The 19,806-nt window shown below is 38.4% G+C and overlaps 1 protein-coding gene across 1 annotated transcript in view; it reads right to left on the bottom strand.

Moving 5' to 3' along the window:
• Positions 1–19,806, bottom strand: part of CAMK4 (calcium/calmodulin dependent protein kinase IV) — a 143,588-nt gene that overhangs the window by 15,408 nt on the left and 108,374 nt on the right. The window contains exon 6 of the mRNA XM_038123944.1: positions 169–259. Within this exon, the coding sequence (XP_037979872.1) occupies positions 169–259 (91 nt within the window). The remainder of the gene's footprint in view (positions 1–168; positions 260–19,806) is intronic.

Here is a 19,806-nt window from a genome sequence, read left to right as displayed (position 1 = left end):
GCATTGGTTTTGAAACCATCATTGACAGCTGTGCTGCTGAAGTAACATGCTGTTCATTAAGCACTGGCTTCGAATAGAGTGACTGTGAGATGCATATACTCCAAACATCAGTTAGCACATATTACTGATGCAAAGGCATCAGGGAAGCAGACATTTAATGCTGCTCACCAATTTTTAATGGTGCATCTGGTGCTGGTGTTGCATAGAGTAGATTTTCTGGCTTCAAGTCTCGATGCACGATCCCATTTGCATGCAGATACTAAGAAAGAAAAAGTCAAAGAATGTAAGTGAGAATGGTCAAGCATGAGTTGACGTCTTTCTAATTCTCTACAGCAGCAGATTAATATTTTCTCTGTGTGTGACACAGAGTTACTTCACTAATTTTCAGTGGCTCTTTTCTCTGCAAACTTGCTCAGCATAAGATTCTTGGATTCATACTGTAATCTGAATGGGAAAATAAAATTTAGGAAGGCAAAGATAACATCATATTCATTTCGGAACAAAAACATGTCAGAAAGTATCCTTGAATTTTAATACAGCAGTAGCTCCTAAGAAGCAATCTGATAGATGATGAGATGCCAAATTCTGGCTCAGAGGAAGGTAGTTTCTGCACATTACAGCATTCTCACAGATAGGAAAATGGTCATGTAACTATTAAACATTAAATAGATGTATTTGAGTAGAAAGGATGCAGTAGGTGTCCTGGGTCAACTGCACTGCTTGGGGTCCCTTGGTGCAGATTTCCTAACAAGCTTTAAAACCACTCAATTGGAAAGTTCCAAAAATCCATCTGTCTTGCCAAAGTACATGCAAATCCACTCACTACTGAATTCCTGCCATGCACTAATGGAAAGAAAAATTTCTAGAACATATGGCTTCCACTTATACTGCTATGGACAGAAATAGAAAAAATATATAATATTCAATATACTGATAGACAAAATGGATAAACTAGTGAGAGAAAATCTGTATTTCTTGTTGATAAAATATTGAAACAAAACTCTGAAATCTTAGAAGAGAATTGGTGAAGGGTAGAATCACATTATCTTATTCAAAAGTCTCCTGTTCTACATTTTAGTAGCATCTCAGCTATGTTTTCACTACTAAAAACCCTCAGTGTCCGTGCATATTTATGCAGGAAATGACAAATGATTGAATATTCACCTAGACAATACAGCTATAATAATGTACACTTCAGTTAGTATCTGAGCTGAATTCTTGACTGTGTATCTCACTGTAATTTTAGTTCCTATAAATTGCCAGTGATTAAAGAACATTAAGAAGGAATACATCGCTCTGTCCTTGGGTATTGTTTTAGTGACACTGTGTGCTTTTCGCAAGTGTTTTTCTCACAGTGCAATAAGTGTTCTTTATTGACTTTCTCTGCAATCCTAAAGTCACAGCATTTGTCATGATGTGGCTTTTAGAGATCGGCCAAAGAATCTCATCTTACTTCACAGTGAAATTTAGGTGTTTTTTCCAGCTGTTTTCAACAGTGAGATAACTAATCAATTATCCAAGGTAAAAACAGCCAACGACATATGGAAACTGATGGATAGTGCACTGCTATATCATTTAATGCAGCCACATCTGCATGCCTGTAAGCAATCATGTCCACCCTCCATAAAAATGTATCTTCATCATGCCAGACATAACTGCTGCAAAGATGCTCCCACAGCATAACAGTGATGAGTTTGACATGCAGAGATGATACCAAAAGCCATCAGACTGTACTGGACAGAAAAAGATGTCTGAACTGATCTGTGTTCATGTGCTGAAAATAGTTTATCTTCCTCTGTAGGAGTGAGAAGGATCAAACATTTTATGATCACTTGATGGAAAATAGGCATTGCCAATTCATCTGTGCAAAAAATCCATGACCAAATTTGCGCACAGGAATGTTCCAGCCAAGTCTGCAGTCTTTTAGCAGGTCCTTTTTAACACATGCCCAATATCCTAAAAACATTTTATGCTGTGAGGCTGAAAACATAGAAATTTTCTTCTATTGCCAGAAACACATTTTTGTGGGAAGGAATTTTGGGAAAAACTTTAGGAGAAGCTGTTCAACTTTTCCTCCCTTTTAAGTCATAAAATTAGACTGGCTTGTGGGGCTCCTTCTCAGACACAGCAAGAACCGTAACTGAGAACATCTGCTAACCACTCCTGCGCCCTATGACTGACTGACTTTTTAACTAATCAAACTTGGAATGTAAGCTGGGGGTTTTTTTGTTACAAACTTACAAAACCCCAAGTAGAAAAATTTCTCTCCCCTGTCTAGCCCACAATTTGCAAAAGACTTACATATAGAGGTGCCCGACAGATGGGAATTGCCTCAATAACTTAACCCATGCCTTTCAAAGATTGTCACTGCAATAATCTGAGCTCCCTGTGCCCTCATCAAAATCTCATGTGCCTTCATCAAAATACATGCACCTACTCTCTCTTCACCACACCTCCCCTTATCTTCCCAGCTTCTAATCCAGAATTCCTGCCCAGACATAGTAACTCCTCTGACATCTCTCTGCAGGCCACATAAGTCCTGCCATGGTCACGCCCTAAAATCAGTCCTTGCTGCTCTTTCCTCTCTCATCCTTTGTTTCTCTTGCTTGACTTCATATTTGGGCTGGGACAAGACGTGTATGGCCAAGGATGCCTCATGCTGCCAGGTCCTGCGTTTAACAGATACTGTTGGCAGCTTATATTTTCATAATACATCAAAAATTTTTGAGTATTGCCAATAGGGTCAATAGCTTTGTTGTGAACTAGCAGACAGAAGGGCAACATGGATAAAAAAATCCCCAAACCAACCCAACAAAAAACCCCCAGTGGTCTTATGGATATGGATAACCCATTCTTCATGGAAGTATTATTTAGGCTTGTGGATCCCTAGGCCTCTGAGGGGACAGACAGCAGGCTGGACTTCTGTAAAAGGTGTCTGCCTCCAAACAGCCTTGTTAATAAAGGTCTCTAGCAGATGCAGTGACCTCCTGTCCTCCAGCCTGAGCCTCCTGTCACTCAGTGAGAGCATTTCCTGCTCCACAACCCCCTTGGCAACACTGTCCCTTTTCAGCGCTGCTTCCTTAGTAGATACCCCAGGACTGACCTATTTCCAAATTTTCATCAGTCCCATTGTCCCCATATAGTGTTAGAGCTCCAGGTATTGAAGGAACACTAATTGATCTTGTAGAAATAGGAACATTATGAGCTAAAGCATCTTGGTTTAGAAACAGATTTGGTTAAATTAGCATAATCCACTTTGTATAACACTTAATTTATATGTGCCTTATTTTGATTGCTCTTGCTTTATTTCTCATAAACTGATTTTAATAAAAGTTATGTTCCTTTGCATGACTTCAAAGACTTTGCCAGTTTGTAGTATGGAGTTGGGCATTGTGCACTTCCACTGTAAGACAGGTGCTCTAATATTTATGTGTTATGTCTCTTAATGACTAAGTTATATGATCAAATGAGAGGATCTGGGCCTAGGTATCATGCCAGAACTCACTTTACAAACCTAGGCATTACTGAATTACATCACTTTTCCCACATAAAAGATAGGGATAAGACTTGGAAAATACTTTATTTCTATGGCTGGGTCTAGAGTTTGTAAATGCATAGCACTGCAGAACAGTTTAACATGGCATGCACATTAAAATGTGATCGTGATGTGGTACTCTCACTGTAGCTAAAATATTCAGTTTTCACTTTCTTCAGATTTTCAATAGAGAATGCCAGCCAATAAAAAAATCACAAAGACCTCTCAGGTAATCTGGGAGAAAGGTTTTTATTAGAAAATTGAGTAGCACAGTCTTATTACTCTTTGATAAACTTTGAGGTCAGACTCATCATGACACTAGGTCATGCTGAGTCTGATATACAGGTGCTTCTCTGCAGGACCTGCTTAAAAGGAGGACAGCCTTCATCTCGGCCTTTACTCCTGGTGTACACAACAGGAATTCATGACTGAACAACTTCCATGACTTTAACTATGACTGCAATGAAAGACTTTTTTTTCCCTATTTTTTTCTTTCCTTCTAAGCTTTTTTTTCAAAAGCTCTCACTCTGCTGCACGGAAGTTTCTTTTGTTCTTTGTATTGTTGTTTAATAATTCAGGCATCTCTCTAACTTGAAAGATTTTATGAGAAAAGGACAAATGTAAACTGCTTAAAACTCTGGTCCTATCCCTTAATTTTATTTATGGCACCCATTACACAGAACTGTAGAAAAATAGGGCTGTAATGAACCTGAATGATCTATTCCTCCTATGCTCTTTGGCAGCATCAATTACACCTACAACAGTAGTTTGTTCGATTTATTCCTGCAGACCTCTGCTATCAAAGACTAGAATTTCCCCAAGCAATTTATTACAGGACTGTGCTTTTCTGACTGTTACAAAGCACTTCCCTGCAACTCACCTGAATTTTAACAAGAGCAGATGAAGCCCATTGCTTTGTTTCCTATATGTGGAAGAGGCAGAAAGTAGATTTTCCCTTGTTTTGCAAGAGCCTTTTGAATGCTTGTTACCATGTACACAACTATTCTTCTCTCTAAGATTGCAGGACTTTTGTTTGGTCAGTCTTTTCTAGACTTGTGGTCATTCTTGTTTTCTCTTACATGAAAAGTGTCAACTTGCACTAATGTGATGAAAATGCAAAAATGCATTCCAGTAGTTTGACCTGACAAATTTTATAAAATGTATTTATAAATGTATTTGCCATTTATTTCCAACATATACCACTCCTGTCTGCCTGTTGATCCAGTGTAACCTTCAAGCCCTTTCTCTTTTTTTCCACTGTCTTGACTGAACAAAAAGGACATTGAATTTTAGCAATGTTATTTTATTCCTAATCCTACTCTGCAACATATTCGCAGCATTCTCCAATTTTATGGTGTACAGAATTTTTATAAGTGGATCTTCTATTCCATCATATGAGGTTAGCAACAAAAAACACTAAAAAAGCAGAGCAGGCAAGGCTTCTCCTGAACCTCCACTTTTCATCTTCAGATATGCCGATACACATTCTCTCAGTAGAGACAACCAGTCTCTAACCAGTTTAAAACCACATAACCTTGATAATACTTCAATAATTTATTGCAAAACTGTCAGATGAGTTAAGTACCAAAAGCTTTATTTATGTCAAGTAGGTACAATACCTTCTGCTTCTCCTTCCTTGTCTCTTACTGTGCTTGGGAAAAAGTCAGATTGATTTCGCGTGGCTTAATCTGAACAAAATCCTGCCTTGCTGGTGACCTCCATGCCTTGTTATTCCCAAGGTGTCCCATATTCTTTTCCTCATTATTTACTTCAGATTTCTGGGAGGAGTGAAGTTAATTCCTTCCTTCTTCCTCTTGAAGTGAGTACTGCATATATCTGCTTCACTGCCCAGCCAACATCAGATGTGAGTGCTATCTATTACATCTCTTTCAGACTTAAAAAGCTTGCTCTTTAAAGATTGTACCATGCAGGTCACTGGGTGCAAAGAATTTTGAAAAATATTCTAAATTCTAAATATTCTAAATTATTTCAATACACTCTGAGGCTAATTTTCAGTAACTTTCCTTATTGTAGGCTCATCCTTTGCAACTTAGTCACTGCTATTAAATGTGCTAGACATCTGGGTATAGCTCAACATTTCTGGAAACTAGCAGAAAAAAAAAAGACAGAAACAGTGCTTCCTTGTTCTAGACATCTTTCAATAGGTCTCCTTCACCTGTAGCACTTCTTACAGGGATGATTGAGCTTGCTACACTTGTTTCATTGTAGATGCATTCTCATTTTCTGCCTTGGCCTTCCTGGTTCAGCCTTTGAATTCCTGGTGTTATTGAAACCCAGGCATGAAGACCCTGACCTGTTCTCTGCTTCCACACATGTCTGTGTTTAACTTCAGAACAGGCTCTTTCTGAGCAGTGACCTTCATTCAAGGACTGATGATGGCAGATTTCTGGGTGCATTAGCAGTGGGGAGAAGTCTGTTGTCTCATATGGCTGGTGCAGTGGTTTCATTACAGCAATTTCTGTCCAGGATGCTGATAATTTGACAGCCATGATCACGAATACCAGATTCCCTCATGTTTTCAAAAGGAAAATTTCCACCAGTTTCATTGCTGGATAGAATATATTTAGGACTTGCATGTTGAATTTATTACAAAACCGGGACAGTAGGGTTTTGAACCAAAGCCAGCACTGGACATCTTGTGCTATAAATGCAGTCATTACATGCATAAGGAGCCGAAATCAGGGACTTTTTTTGCTCTCTTTTCAGGAACGTCTAGACTTGTAATTAAGCTCTTTCTGTGGCCCTCACAAAAGCTGCACAAAAGAGTGCCATTGCATAATGAAAGCGACTGCACAGTAATTTGGTTTCATTACAGCCATATACTGTTTGAATAAGGCATGGTTAATTGATGCAGATTTTGCATCAGTTAAGAGGAAGCTTAAATAAATTTTCAACAAACCAGAAGGATATTGGGAAAAAAAAAATCCTGTTTTCTAGTCCTAGGAAGGTGAGTGAGCTCACCTTATAAAGGTAGAATGGGAAAGTCTCCAGTCTCCATCTCTGTGGTGTCTAAAATCACCATTCAGCACAGACCTTACAGAGTACAGAGAAACATTCAAAATGCATCACTGAAAATGTACCTGGAATCCTACATTCCATGTTGGTGCAGACTTTGGAAAACAAGACATACAGCTTGGGGTAATAGAGGGATATCTAAAATATAGTTATAGTTAAGGAGGACCTCTGCACAATTACAATCTCATGCGTGCATTAGCCAATTTGCAATTCACAGGTCCAACAAGTGCACAGAAGTTACCGATTGATAAGAGGATATGGAATGTGACCTGGAGCTACTGTAGGCTTATCCTTGGGCAAACCAGGCAGTTCTTCTGCATCTCAGTTTCTACATTTTTGAAACTGTTGAGGCGTATAAGCTGCGCAGATGTCAGAGTGACAGGTGCAAAGGGAAATGGGGACACATAATAATTTGTTTTTGAAACGGTGCCGTCACCAGTGAAATCCACGTAAAATTCCCCTACTTAAAATTTGTCAGACTTTATTTAAAATATGTATAGTAATATGACAGCCTGTTCCTGTTCCATTTATCCCTTAGGCAGCCCATAACTTTAAATGCAGAACAGGACCTGAAATCCTGTATGCTTTGGCTTTGGAAATTGGATAGTTTTATTTGAGCTGATTATGGAAAAGTGCATTTATCCAACTCTGTTTCTTACATGGTAAAAACATTGTTTAGGGTTAAATTTTTTCTGTACAAAATAGAACACAAGAATAGAAATAATTATGAATATAGGGATTGTTTTAAGAGGTCATGCAGAAGTATATGTTAGAATTCCTTCTTAAATATCTTAAAAAAAGTCACCATCAATGGTAATGTCAGAGCCCAGTTTCACAGGCATCAGCAAGGCTTCAGTAATAAAGTGTGAGATCAAGTTACAGTTATATACACATCCTTATCTCCTCCACCATTCCTTTCTGGTAGTTACACAGGTTTTGAGACTGAATGAACAGGGGTCCACTTTATCACCACAGCAGATGAAACCACTATCAATTTGTTTTCTGGATGTATTATTTCAGCAAGTTATGGAATTAAGTGTCTGGATAACAACAAAAAAGAGACTTAGAAAGGCCACAAATAATGAAAACTCCTCCAAACTTCTTGCAGAAGTCTGATTCTTTGCACTTGTCTTGATTTTACTGGTTGCTCTGGGAAATAGAGACTATGCCATTATGTTTGCTACTTGAGAAACTGACTTGTAAACATTTCCATAAAATATCCATTAAACTAGTCAGATTCATTTAACTGAACATTGTTTTAGTGGAACAAAGAATATTTGCCTTTGTACTTAGCATAAGTATGCACTAACACAACTAATTTGATTTATAATTTCAGATAATAAATCTTTGTATTATGAAAAAGAATGAAGAAATGCATCAGCATAGATGAATAAATCCAAACCTCGTAATTTTCTTTGCTGATCTACAATATTCAGAGTTATGAGATAGGTCAGAAAGGAGGTTTTAAATTAAGCAGTTGGGTTATATAAAGTTTCAACTGCATTCCCCACAATTAATTTTCTTTTACATTTGGAAGCATTTTTATCTTTTTGAACATTCCAGCTTTTAGGAGAGTGAAGCAGCCTTAGGGATGATGACACTACATCAGGTGTGGTGACAGCAAATCATGTACAGTAATTTCTGTACAATCTGACATATGTAGGAGATGGTAACACACACACCTTCCCACGCAACTCCCAAACGAGTGGGCTTTGTGCAGAGAGCTAGCTGTCTGCAGTGGCATGAAATTCTCCTCTTAAGCTATAAGTAGGCCACAGCATCAGAGTAGCTAGAAGAGCTTTGATATAATGGCTTTTTCTCTACATCCATCCAGAACAGCTGCCCACCTGCAGAATTCAGAGAAGAATTAACATACATTTACCATGTTGCTCACACAGCCACTTTGCCTAATTTTCTTTTTTTGTTGTTTTGAGGGAGTTGGTTGGGTTTTGGGGTTTTTTTTGGTTGGTTGGTTTGTTGGTGTTTTGGTTTTTTTTGTTGTTTGTTTGTTTGTTTTGTTTGTTTGTTTTGTTTTTTTTTTGTTCTGCATGTCTGGGGTACAGAAGACAAAGATGATGCATCTTTTCCTGCAATTGCCCAGACCCTTCATGCAGGAAAATCTTCTCACTGCAGTCTCCACACAGACTGGGCACCTTCCCAGTGCCTGCCCCTCTACAGTTTCATATGGAAAAGGTGAAGAATATATTTTGTTTTGGGAAAACTCAGTCATTTATGGTGAAATTCCAAAGAGTCGTAATAGATGCAGGGTAATGCCACAAAATTGCAGTGGGCAGAGCCGAACAGCTGAACAGCTGAACAGCTAAACAGCTGTGACTTGATCTGTCAGACCTGCTGAGGTACAGTACACTCCTTCATGAGGTGCAAAAAAACCCCAGGAGAGCTAAACTGCCCACAAAACAGCACCCTTTTTAAAACAAAAGCCAAAACCTGGCAGTGCAGTTCTTCCTTGGTATGAACACTTATTTGAATAAACTCTACGGTTTTATTCAGCTCACAGAACCTCTCAGCTCAACTTTCTTAACTCAACAAAGCTCTTACAACCAACCTTCCGTGATGTGCTGAGGTTTTATGGTTTGTACAGAGGTCAGAAGACAAAAAGCATCACAATCACATTGCATTCTACCACTTTGCTGTGCTCACTGTTTTCACCATCTTTTACTTTATTGACCACAGTCACTTTATAAACAAAAAACCAAACAAGCCAATCCCTAATAAGCAGGAGTTCTTAATTAACTTCAAGACATGAAAAAAATTTAAATAGCATAAGAGATAGAATTATTTTAAGACCAACCTACAAAAAACTCTCAAAAGCTTCAAAAATACACAAATGTGTCTTTGTAAAGTAATGCAACTAGAGTAAATTTGAAAGGAAACAGGGAGGAATTTTATAAAATGGAATTTTTACCTTTTACCAATGGCATAAATATACAGAAAGGCTTTTATCAATCTGCTATCCCTATACAGAGCACAAAATTCAGCCAGATCATTGCAATTCTATCAAATTTAAAAATTACGTAGATTCTCTATTCTGAGCAGGTTATTGAAAAGCAAGCACTGTTTTTGCAACTCAGTAATGCCTTTGGTTTTGCCACTGGGAAATTGAAAAACATACGAATGAAAAACATATGAGAATTAAAACCAGTCTAGAATAGATCTAAAGCTGTTGTTAATGATATCTGGTGGTAGCTCAAGTTCCAGTAACTTTCATCATCAGAGAGACATTTAGCTAATGGAAAACTATTAGGTTTCACTGACCACAGGGATTCACAAGCCACAGCTCTAGGATAGTGTAACAGGGCCATAAATACAATGCCCTATTAGCCACAGGTGCACATCTGTTCATTCTGAACCAACATATTTTAGTTTTCTTGCAAGAAATTGATTTTTTATATTCCAATCAAAGCATTAAATTTCATTTTGATTAATTTTTTTCCTTTTTTAAGAGGGATATTTCATAAAGCAATGTAGATCTTAAATGGGTAAGTCTTTATTATGTGCTCTTGAATGAGCAGATTTTTTTCTGCCTGTACTGTACACTACAAAATTAAGCCATGTCAGGAAGTGCTCCTGGGTGCCAGTACTCAATTGTCTACATTGTTCAAATGTTTAGAAAAGTCCTGGGTAAATTAGCACTGATCAAAACAACACCCTGTTTCTCAAGTGAAAGGGTATTTCCACCAAGCAATTTGAATCTGGCCATTTTTTGGAAGGCTGGCACTGGGTATTATCTGTAACAAGCCAGCTGTCTTGCTGACAGTGAATGACTGTTTTGGAAGGGTCAGACTTAAATTGTTTCAAAGGTGAAATTCAGTGTAATAAACCACAGAGGATGAAATTTCTCTTGTCCACCCATGAAACTCTCTTTCCAAAATACACATTTTTTAAAAAACTGTAATTTTTAATGCATCATCTTATCTGTGGGATATTCATAATCCTGCATTTGAATTCTTCTTTATGCATAAATAACACACAGATGTTGTTTTGCGTTATATTATACTGCTTTCCTTGGATGGTCAAGTTTGGCCTTCATTGGCATCACTTGTTAAGTCTAATATTGAACACCTTTAAGCTGCATACATTTAAGCATATTATTATAAAAAGAATAATCTTCTTTTACTTTTGTTACAGACTTTTTACAAAATGTAATTTTAAACAACTTAGCCCTCAAGGAGTACATGCATGGAAGAGTCTCCACTCATCTATTTCCTAGATGTGAGCCCTCAGCCTGTGCAATACAAAAGCCAACCTCAGTCTTCCAGGCACCATTAATTTAAACCACAGTGGTGGTGTGGCAAACTTAGACTGGTCTGAGCCTCACAGAAGTGTGACTCTCCTATTCTGAAATCAGGAAGGAAAACAAAATATCATTTCTGTCAGCAGCACCATACCTCAGGCATCTCCTTGCTTGAGGTACACCTTGCAGGCTAGACCTGCCAACTATCCTCAACTTTCATGTTTTTGCAACACAAACTTTACACTTAAGATGAGAAAAGAAGTCTATTATGCTCTATCATGGGGACTCTGTGAAAAAACCCAAACAACTTCATGGACAATGGATCCCAAAACAGAGAGAATTCATAAGATCCATTTCCATTCTAGGTTTTAAAGCCTGATTTTGTCTTCAGGTGATGACATCAGGAACATAAATTTCTGTTGTACTTTACAAGATACCAGCGATATCTGTAGGGAAATAAAGTATTTTTAAAAAAAACAGACCAATTTAGCTATGCCTGTAAGAATGTAACTGGAAGGAGGTATAAAACTCTCACTTGTTAGTAAGAGGAAGAGGTCAGGTTAGCCTGTGGTTACTCTGATACATAGGCGACTGCTTCTACTGAAAATCTTTCTCAGATTGCACACAAGTATAATTATGAGTTTTCTGTAAAGGCATGTTACGTGTTTGTGCAGGCTCTCGAAAGTGGAAGAAAATTTCATTTTCTGCTGGGAATCATCACGACTTCATCAAGGCACTCCATGTTCATTGTTCAGACTCCTGGAATTCTGAAATACCATGTGCCACCCAGAGAAATGCCAAATTGTAAACTTGAATTTGCTAGCAGCTCCTCTTTTTCAGAAATGCCAGGAACAGATCAAAATGGGATGTTTAATTTCTATCTAACAAAGAAACCTCCTTGTGGTTTTGCTGCTCTAGTCCAGAACTTCTGGCAATGCCAACAATTTTTAAAATACATGATATGATTGTTGTTTTAATATCCAAAAGTCTACAAACATTTTCCTTTATGAGATCTGCTAGTACTGGAAGACACAGTAAGAGATTTAATTGAAAATTGTATTTTTATCACTGAAAGATTTTCAGAAACGTTTCCAAATATTTTTCCTGGTTTCTGCATGAATCCCTCTTAATTCCAAATGTTGCTATTATAATGGAGATGTCCACAAAAACCTAAAAAAAATAAATTTGTTAGTATGCCATACTCTTTCCAGCATTCAGAAAATCCTTGTAAAAATGCCTACAAATATGAACAAAATTGTTGTGCTTTGTCACATATTCTACAAAGCCATGGAACTGACAAGAAAACCCTAATATTTTTGCTTTACTTTGTGGACAGATTGTATTCCCAATGCAAGTAAGCCAGCCTTTCCCAAACTGCAACTTCCAGAGCTGTTTCTCTACGTGAGTGACAAACTCACATAATACAAGTGCTTTCCAGGGTGAATAGTGGTAAGATATGTCTGAGATCCTGCTGTCACCTCCAGCATCTGCCCCAGGGACTGTGGTCAGAAAGGAGGACCTTGTGGTGCAAAAGCATCTCAGGAGTTTGTCTTACAGGCCACTGGTAATTTTCAATTAGAACTTAGAGAAAGAAAAAGGATCAGCCACACATGACAAATGGCAAATAATCCCATGACATCAGTGTAAATGTTTCTGTTATCTTCAAAGAAACCACAGTACGTGTGCTAGTTTAGTGTTTTGCACCGCAATATCACCATAATTCAGACATCCCTGTACCCTTGATCAGCAGACAGTCACTGCTGTGGCTCTCAAAGAGAGTTGAGGTCTTCTGGTCTAAAACTGTGGAATTAAATGTACTGACCAACAGTCACATGTTACCACTGCGCTCCAAGGGCTGGAGATAGGGTAGCAGTATGTTTTTCTTTTTGTATTTTAATCTACATTTGTGTTTTTGTATCAAGTACAAGAGACTTCAAAATTAACACTGAAGTTAAATTTATTCCCGTACTAAAAGGACACAACAGGATAATTAAGAATCTGGTCCACTGGTTCATATTTATTTAGATTTTTATTGATTAGCCTAGCAATCAGTAAGAGATATAAAATGTATTTATTGTTCTAGAGCAACTTCCAAATGGAGGGAATGATTGTATTAAAAATTTGTGTATGGAAAGTCTTTTACTCAAAATATCAGTAAATAAATCTAAAACATGTAATGAGAAACAGGAATGCCAGCTGGGATGAAAAGCTTTTTCTCTCACATCTCTGAATCTAAACATAAATCCATATAAACAGAAAAAAGCTATTTTGACCTCATTCAAGTAAACAACTAAATTCCTATTGATCAGAACAACCAACCAACCTGACTGAAAAACTGTGAAGAGATGACTGAAAATGATATCCTTTGTTAACACCCTGGCTTTCATCATCTCAATGTCTATAATGCCATCATTTATGTTTTTTGGTTTTTGGTTTTTTTTTTAATCACTGAGGTATCTGGCTTGCTATGACCTGGATTATGAATGTGAAATATTATGAAGAAACACAAAAGTAAAACTTCAAAGCCTTTCATGGTTTTGCATGGTATAATTATATAAGAGGAACGTGGACCCCCTCAGCCTCTGCAGGCTATGGTTGAACAATTCCATAAGACTAAAAAGTACTAACAGAAGATAAATTGATGTTAATTTTAACATATTTCAGAACATGGGGTTCCACTCCTGTCTCAGAACCTCCTCTTATCAAACCACACCTGGACTAGGCTCAATGGCAAATGTGAAAATAAACCTGCCTGTAGTCTGTTTTACCAAAAAAATCCTGCCTGTGGTCTGTTTAGAGGGAAAGAAATCCTCTTCTTTGGAAGTTTTGATAGTAAATGTCATGAAACAATGACAGATGTGAATATGTCTGGATTTCAGTCACGTATCTAACATTACCTCTGGTGTCTATTTGTTCTTGCTGATGATTGCTCCAATGGAAATAGAGATGAGTTGGAGAGTGCAAACTAGACAGGAGCACAAAGCAAGGAAAGCACTTGGTGTTGAGAAACCTGTTCTGAAAAACAAGGGATCCATGGAGGTCAGGAGAGGCTGTTGTTTGATGAGACAATGCTAAATTTGCCATGTTCAGCAATGCAAAGTAGAGGTTTGAAGGAGGACTTGACCACCCTCTACAAGTACACAGCAATCAACACCAGGCAGGGTGGAAGGAACAGGCTTAATCTAACCCATTCTTGGCACAAAAAAACAACCAGAAAGTAGCTATGAATATTTTTTGGTCAGAAATGAGAAAAAGGCTCCTCACTGTGAAAGTCGCAAGTATTCAGGGCAATCTTCCAGGAGGAGTGTGTGGGTCCAGCCATGAACTGCTTCTCAGGCGATGCAATTACAGTTATAAAGGACATGCTATGGTACTTTTTTTTTTTCCCTTTACAATTTATGCTAAAAGGTGCTGGGTTTGCATGGCAGGGTTTTGGGGGCAAGGGGACTATAGGGGTGGCTTCTGTGAGAAGCTGCCAAAAAGATTCCCCCTGTCCAAGGGAGCCAATTCCAGCTGGCTCCAAAATGTACCCAAGGCTGGCCATCAGCAACAGGGGCAGCAACTCTGGGATAAGGTATTTAAGAAGGGGAAAAAATTCCCTCACCACAGCAACAGCACTTCAAGGAGAGAAGAGAGAATATTTTCTCATTATCACACTGTGATTTAATTGGTAATAAATTAAACTAATTTTCTGAAGTTGAGTCTTCTTTGCCTGTGATGGAAGTTGCTAAGCTATCTCTTCCTGCCCTTGACTCATGAGCTTTTTGCTGTTTTTTCCTCCCCTGCCCATCTGAGGAAGGGCAGGGGAGGAAAAGGATAGAGCAGATTGGTTGGGCATCTGTCATTGAGCCAGGTTCAAGCCCCAAATGCAGCTTTTTGAGTGGTTTTTAGTTGTGCTAATCAGCAGAAATAGGATTTGGTGCACAGATGCATCTGGCTCCATGCATCAAATCCTATTTCTTGGGTAAGAGCTGGCTGCAAGAATTTGTGCAGCTGGGCTGGAGGACACAGGCTGAAAGCAAGAAGGCCAAAAGGGAAACAATGAGCTGGGAGTATTTTATTTCATTGATGACCTGGAAATTACAACTACATCCTTAAGTATTGATCCCATCTCAGTGCTTGCCAGGGTGACCATCACACCAAGACTGATCCCTGCTCAGCCAAAGCCCCAGTATACAAAACTGCAAACAAGTAAGAGGTGATGACTCTTCTGTCTGCTCAGTGATGCACTGGAAGAAATTCACATGAGGAATGTCTTTGGTCAGGTAAGAACAACTCAAGCTGCTGACATGTCAAAGGGGAAAGATTTAATGGGCTGCTTAGCTGCAGTTCAAGAGGGAATGTGAACTCTTGCAGAGAGATCTTGTAGCTCTGAAATAGTGATGGAAAGGAAAGGTACTGCTGAAAATTACATATTTCAATCTGTGAGGCTCAGATAAAATTGGCAAACATATGTTTCACTGAGACTTGTCAGAGACCAAAGATAGCACGCAGACTACAAGGCTGAGCTTCTACACAGTCTTGTCTATGATGAGGTCTCCAGTTTAAGTACATTCTATTGCTTAGGTTTTTATTGTTTACTTATGTTGATTTTTGGATAATTACCATCCTTTAACTTAGCCCACATATTCCTGCTAATAGGTTGCCTGTAACCCAGCTTTGCTTCTGTTGCTGCTCTTTTCTTTTCCTCTTTTAAAACTAGTTTCAGGGTACTTTATATTTCTTCTCTCTTCAGTTATTCATTCCACAGGGCTAAATAGTGAAGCTGCTGGAATCTTGTTCATTTGAAGGTCTGTCCCTCCTCTATTATTACACTCCTTATTTTAGCCTTTCCACATCCTTCTCTGTAGGTCTCTCATACCCCCTTGCACTTCTTACCCAGACACTCCAGGATCTGTATTCAGCACCAGCCTTTATCCATGTTTATACATCTCTTAGCATCCTGGCAGCATGTCCGGTAGTACACACAGTTCTGCTGTTTTCCTCACACAGCAGATATAACCAGTTTCATAAGACCACTCCAGAGATGAGCTGCATTCAGTGTTGGCAGGTCCACAGGAATATGTAATATACAAGCTTCCCTCAGGGTGGTAATCATTCCTGCTACTCGACAACTCTACAGAGTTGCTGAGATCACAGATGAGGATTTATCAGCTGGAAATGCAAGAGGAAGAGAGATGCCTAGGTGTATTTATACACCACAAGATGTGCTATGAGTACATCCCAGATGCACAGGGTGAACTCCCGGAGTGATGCTTTTTTTGCAACAGAAAAATGCAGTCCTTGGATGCAGCAGGGGAGATATTGTCATGGAGAGAGGTGCTGCTGCACAAGACTCTGATTTAGATCAGATGCCAAAACAGGCTGATGGTGCTACTATATTCTGTAATATTTAACTTATATAGTGAGAATTTTCTGGACTGAAAAACAAATGAATTTTGAAGAATATGAAAATTCTCATTTTGCAAGGGAAGATTAATAAAGTGAGATGCAATGTTTTACATATATAAGGTGATACATGTAAAGATAAGGCCTATCTGAGTAATCAGGAGAATTTGTTTAATTTTGAATTATTTTACCTTGAGCATGGGTGCCTGAAATATGAGATTGGAGTTTTCCCAGAACAGGTTGCAGTCAGGTTCAGACCTCCCAATAAGAAATCTATTAAGCCCAAAGTCCATGTTCTTATGAGCAGAGATTAAACATACGGACTTATTTGGCTTAACAATAATTGTAGGGTGTGAGAGGAAACAAATGCTGTTTGTCAAGACAAGAATAAACAAGATGGAAGGAGGAATTACAACCCACAGCTCTTACCTAATCACTGAGGTCAAAGGAGGTTTCCAACAAGAATGCAGTAGCAAAAAGCTGACTGGTGTCTTTATTACAGCTCTGTGAGAAGATATATCTATGATGGAAACAGCAAAAGTCCTAGAACTTATGGAGAAAATGGAAACAAAAGGTTGAATTTCAGATTTGAGCACCCTTCCAAGAGTCCAAAGGTGAGAACACCTGTGAAGTCAGGGATACTTTTTTCAAACTGTGGAGTCAACAAGACCAAATGTAATTGCTGTGTTTACCCCACTGGCTTCAGTGCAGCATTGATGATCTCCACAAATGGAGGATTTAATCACAGTAAAATCTGTACTTTTATGTAATACATGCCTGGTTTTCATTATAGGATGTATTTTTTTCCCCTGCTAAATCAGTGAACAAAAGCTCTGGGGCTTCAGCTGCTGCAGTCATCATTCAACTTTTTTGAACTTGCAGAGATGATAGTAACTGTGTTTAGACAAGAATTATTATAAAAAGTTGCAACAATTTCGTAAAAACCAATGTTGTTTCCAAATGAGGAAACAGAAACTCTCAGGCTCACCATCAAACACATGATTTATCAGGAATAGATCAAAAATGTTTTGAAAACTTATGAAAATGCCAACATATTCCACCATTAAAATGAATTTACTGCATCTACCTCTTTGACAAACCTAATTATCTTAATTGTCACTGTGCTTAAGCTACCTCATCCCAGGTTTTGGAAGATTTTATCATAGAAATATAACAGTATGCATGTGAATTATGAGCAAAAGCTGGTATTTTCAACACAAAAAAAAAAAAAATCATCACAGCGTCTACCGAGAGCAGGCAACATTAAGCTACAAACTGTCACATTACATGGATGATTGTATGCATATAAATATACACCAGCACATTGTTGAAGAACTGAACAAAACCAGACATGTTTCTTTAGAAGAAAGTAAGAGCATTTAACCTGTAACACTCTGGTGCAAAATTAAGAATGTGTGTTTTAGTAAGATCATTACCATGTGGAGCTGTGCATTTGCCCCTGGGGCTGCACATTGGTCCCTACTAAACTTGAGGGGCATCATTGACCAGGATTTTAAGGCCCAGTTTGGTGTGCTGTGACCATCCTGGAAGGAGGCAGCAGGAAGCTGGCTGCCCACCACGTGGCTAGGGCAGGCAGAATTATGAAAAAGGGAAAGGTCATGGAATAATATATATTGTGACCACCAGGAAACTATTACATTATAGCTGCTTTCTGTTGGAATGCCTCTTAATAAAAACAAACAAACAAAAAACCCAAACAAACAAAAAAAAAACCCCAAAAACCCCAAACAAAACAAAACCTCTGAACAAGAGGAGTAAAATTATTTCAGCTGAGGTTTTATTTGCTTTTATTTTGCTGGTGAAAGGGCATATAAGATTCTAATTCCCTGTACAGAACATATTCCCTTCCCTTTGCCTAGCCTGCATGAAATCAAGAAGGATTAATTCTGGAGGTATGATTATTCACTGTGAACTAAACATGCAAAAATGAGTTAACAAAATCCCTAGAAAAAGTGTGATTTTTTTTTTAAAGGAAAATCCTTGCCAATACCAAAGTACTCTAAAATTCAGGACAGGACCTGGCCTGCAATCTGTAGTCTAAAGGGCTTCAGTTTTTGGGACAGTCCTACCTGCTTCAGCCAAAGCCTAGCAGTGCCCAACACCTGAGGCTATACATGCCACATCTTAGGGACTGGATATAGTTCTCTGTAGTTAGCATTTAAATATGTGACTCTGTGGCATCTCAGTCCTTTCCTGAAGACAAGCCACTTCTTTTCAAGAGAAATGCCAAAATTTTGAACTGTAAAAAACTAAAGAAATAAATACTAAAAAGAGGCTTTCATTTTGGCAACCAAGAGAACTGTATTTTTGTAAATGGCTGAAGGCCACTATTTTTTTCCCCAGCCACATCTGAAGGCACCATTTCCTTTGCTTTGAGAACTCCTTCTTCTCAAGGCAAATCCTGGATAAAAAACTGCTGTTGCAGTGGTGGCTGAAGGCAGAAATACACAGGTTTCTCTTCTCCTTTTCCATCAATCAACAAGGCACAACTGAGGCTCCGAGCAACCGTCCCTGTCCCAAACTAGGCAGCATGCACTGCTGCTGCTTGCAGTGCCTGAACACTTTTTCTGGAGAGGGCAAAGCCAACCCCGACAGACCCAGAAGAGGGCAGTGGGATGCTGTAGAGCGTCTGCTGAGTGACACCTCATTTTTGCAACAAGTGTGTGCATACCCATTTTGTAAAGTGATGTATTTTCCAGCCTTAAAAAGTGTAACCCAGCATAGCCTCAGCTTTTTTTTACACAGATTTGATGCTGGGTTTTTGCCAACGTGTCCGTGTTACATCTCACAGCACACCCTTCTTCTAACAATCTATTCTTTTTATATTGAAATCAGGTAAGGAAGATTAATAAAAGCCAAACAAACAGTGTTTTAAATATTTATTTGTAAAATTCTTTATTAGTTGGCTGCATTTGTTTAACATTCTGAATGCTTTGGTCTGAGCAGACTTGTTTGAAATACAAATCACAGCTACACCACTAAATTATACTAAAGAATTATCAAAGTTAATGAAAATCTAAGTTCTTTAATTTCAAAGTTAAGTGTTAATTCCTCAAGAACAGAACAAGCCCATTAGAGTTATCAACAATATCTGCAGATAAGTTCATCTACCTGTTAAACTGCTCACGCTACCTATTAGAATGAACATTCCACTGTTGTTTGTTAGCCATGTTTCCCTGCTTAGACACCCTCCCAAAATTAATACAAAAAAGCAAAGGAAACACTGCAAAGAAAGATTTATGACAGATCACAAGGATGACTGTCCATGCCAAGTTCAAAGTGACTTTCCAAATGGTTGAAACACAATGATGCTCCTGAATGGAAATGCAATGGCATTCAGAAATTCCTTTCTGCCTAAGTGCAATGCCTATCATGTTTACTACTTTGGTTAAAGAAACAGACTCTTTGAAACTTCTGTGGCTTGAACTGGACACTTAAATGATTCTCAGTAGTGAGGCTCTCCATTCAAAGCAAATATCACCCGGGCTAGAAGTCAAGCAGAGACTGAACCTCCTGAAAATGAATAAAAACCCATGCAAATCCGTAAAGAAAGATAAAAATCTCTCATTTT

The sequence above is a fragment of the Motacilla alba genome, chromosome Z (genome assembly GCF_015832195.1).
Source record: "Motacilla alba alba isolate MOTALB_02 chromosome Z, Motacilla_alba_V1.0_pri, whole genome shotgun sequence".
In the NCBI taxonomy this organism is placed as follows: Eukaryota; Metazoa; Chordata; class Aves; order Passeriformes; family Motacillidae; genus Motacilla; species Motacilla alba.
Note: the sequence above shows the minus strand (reverse complement) of the source record. Positions and strands in the feature narration are given on the sequence as shown.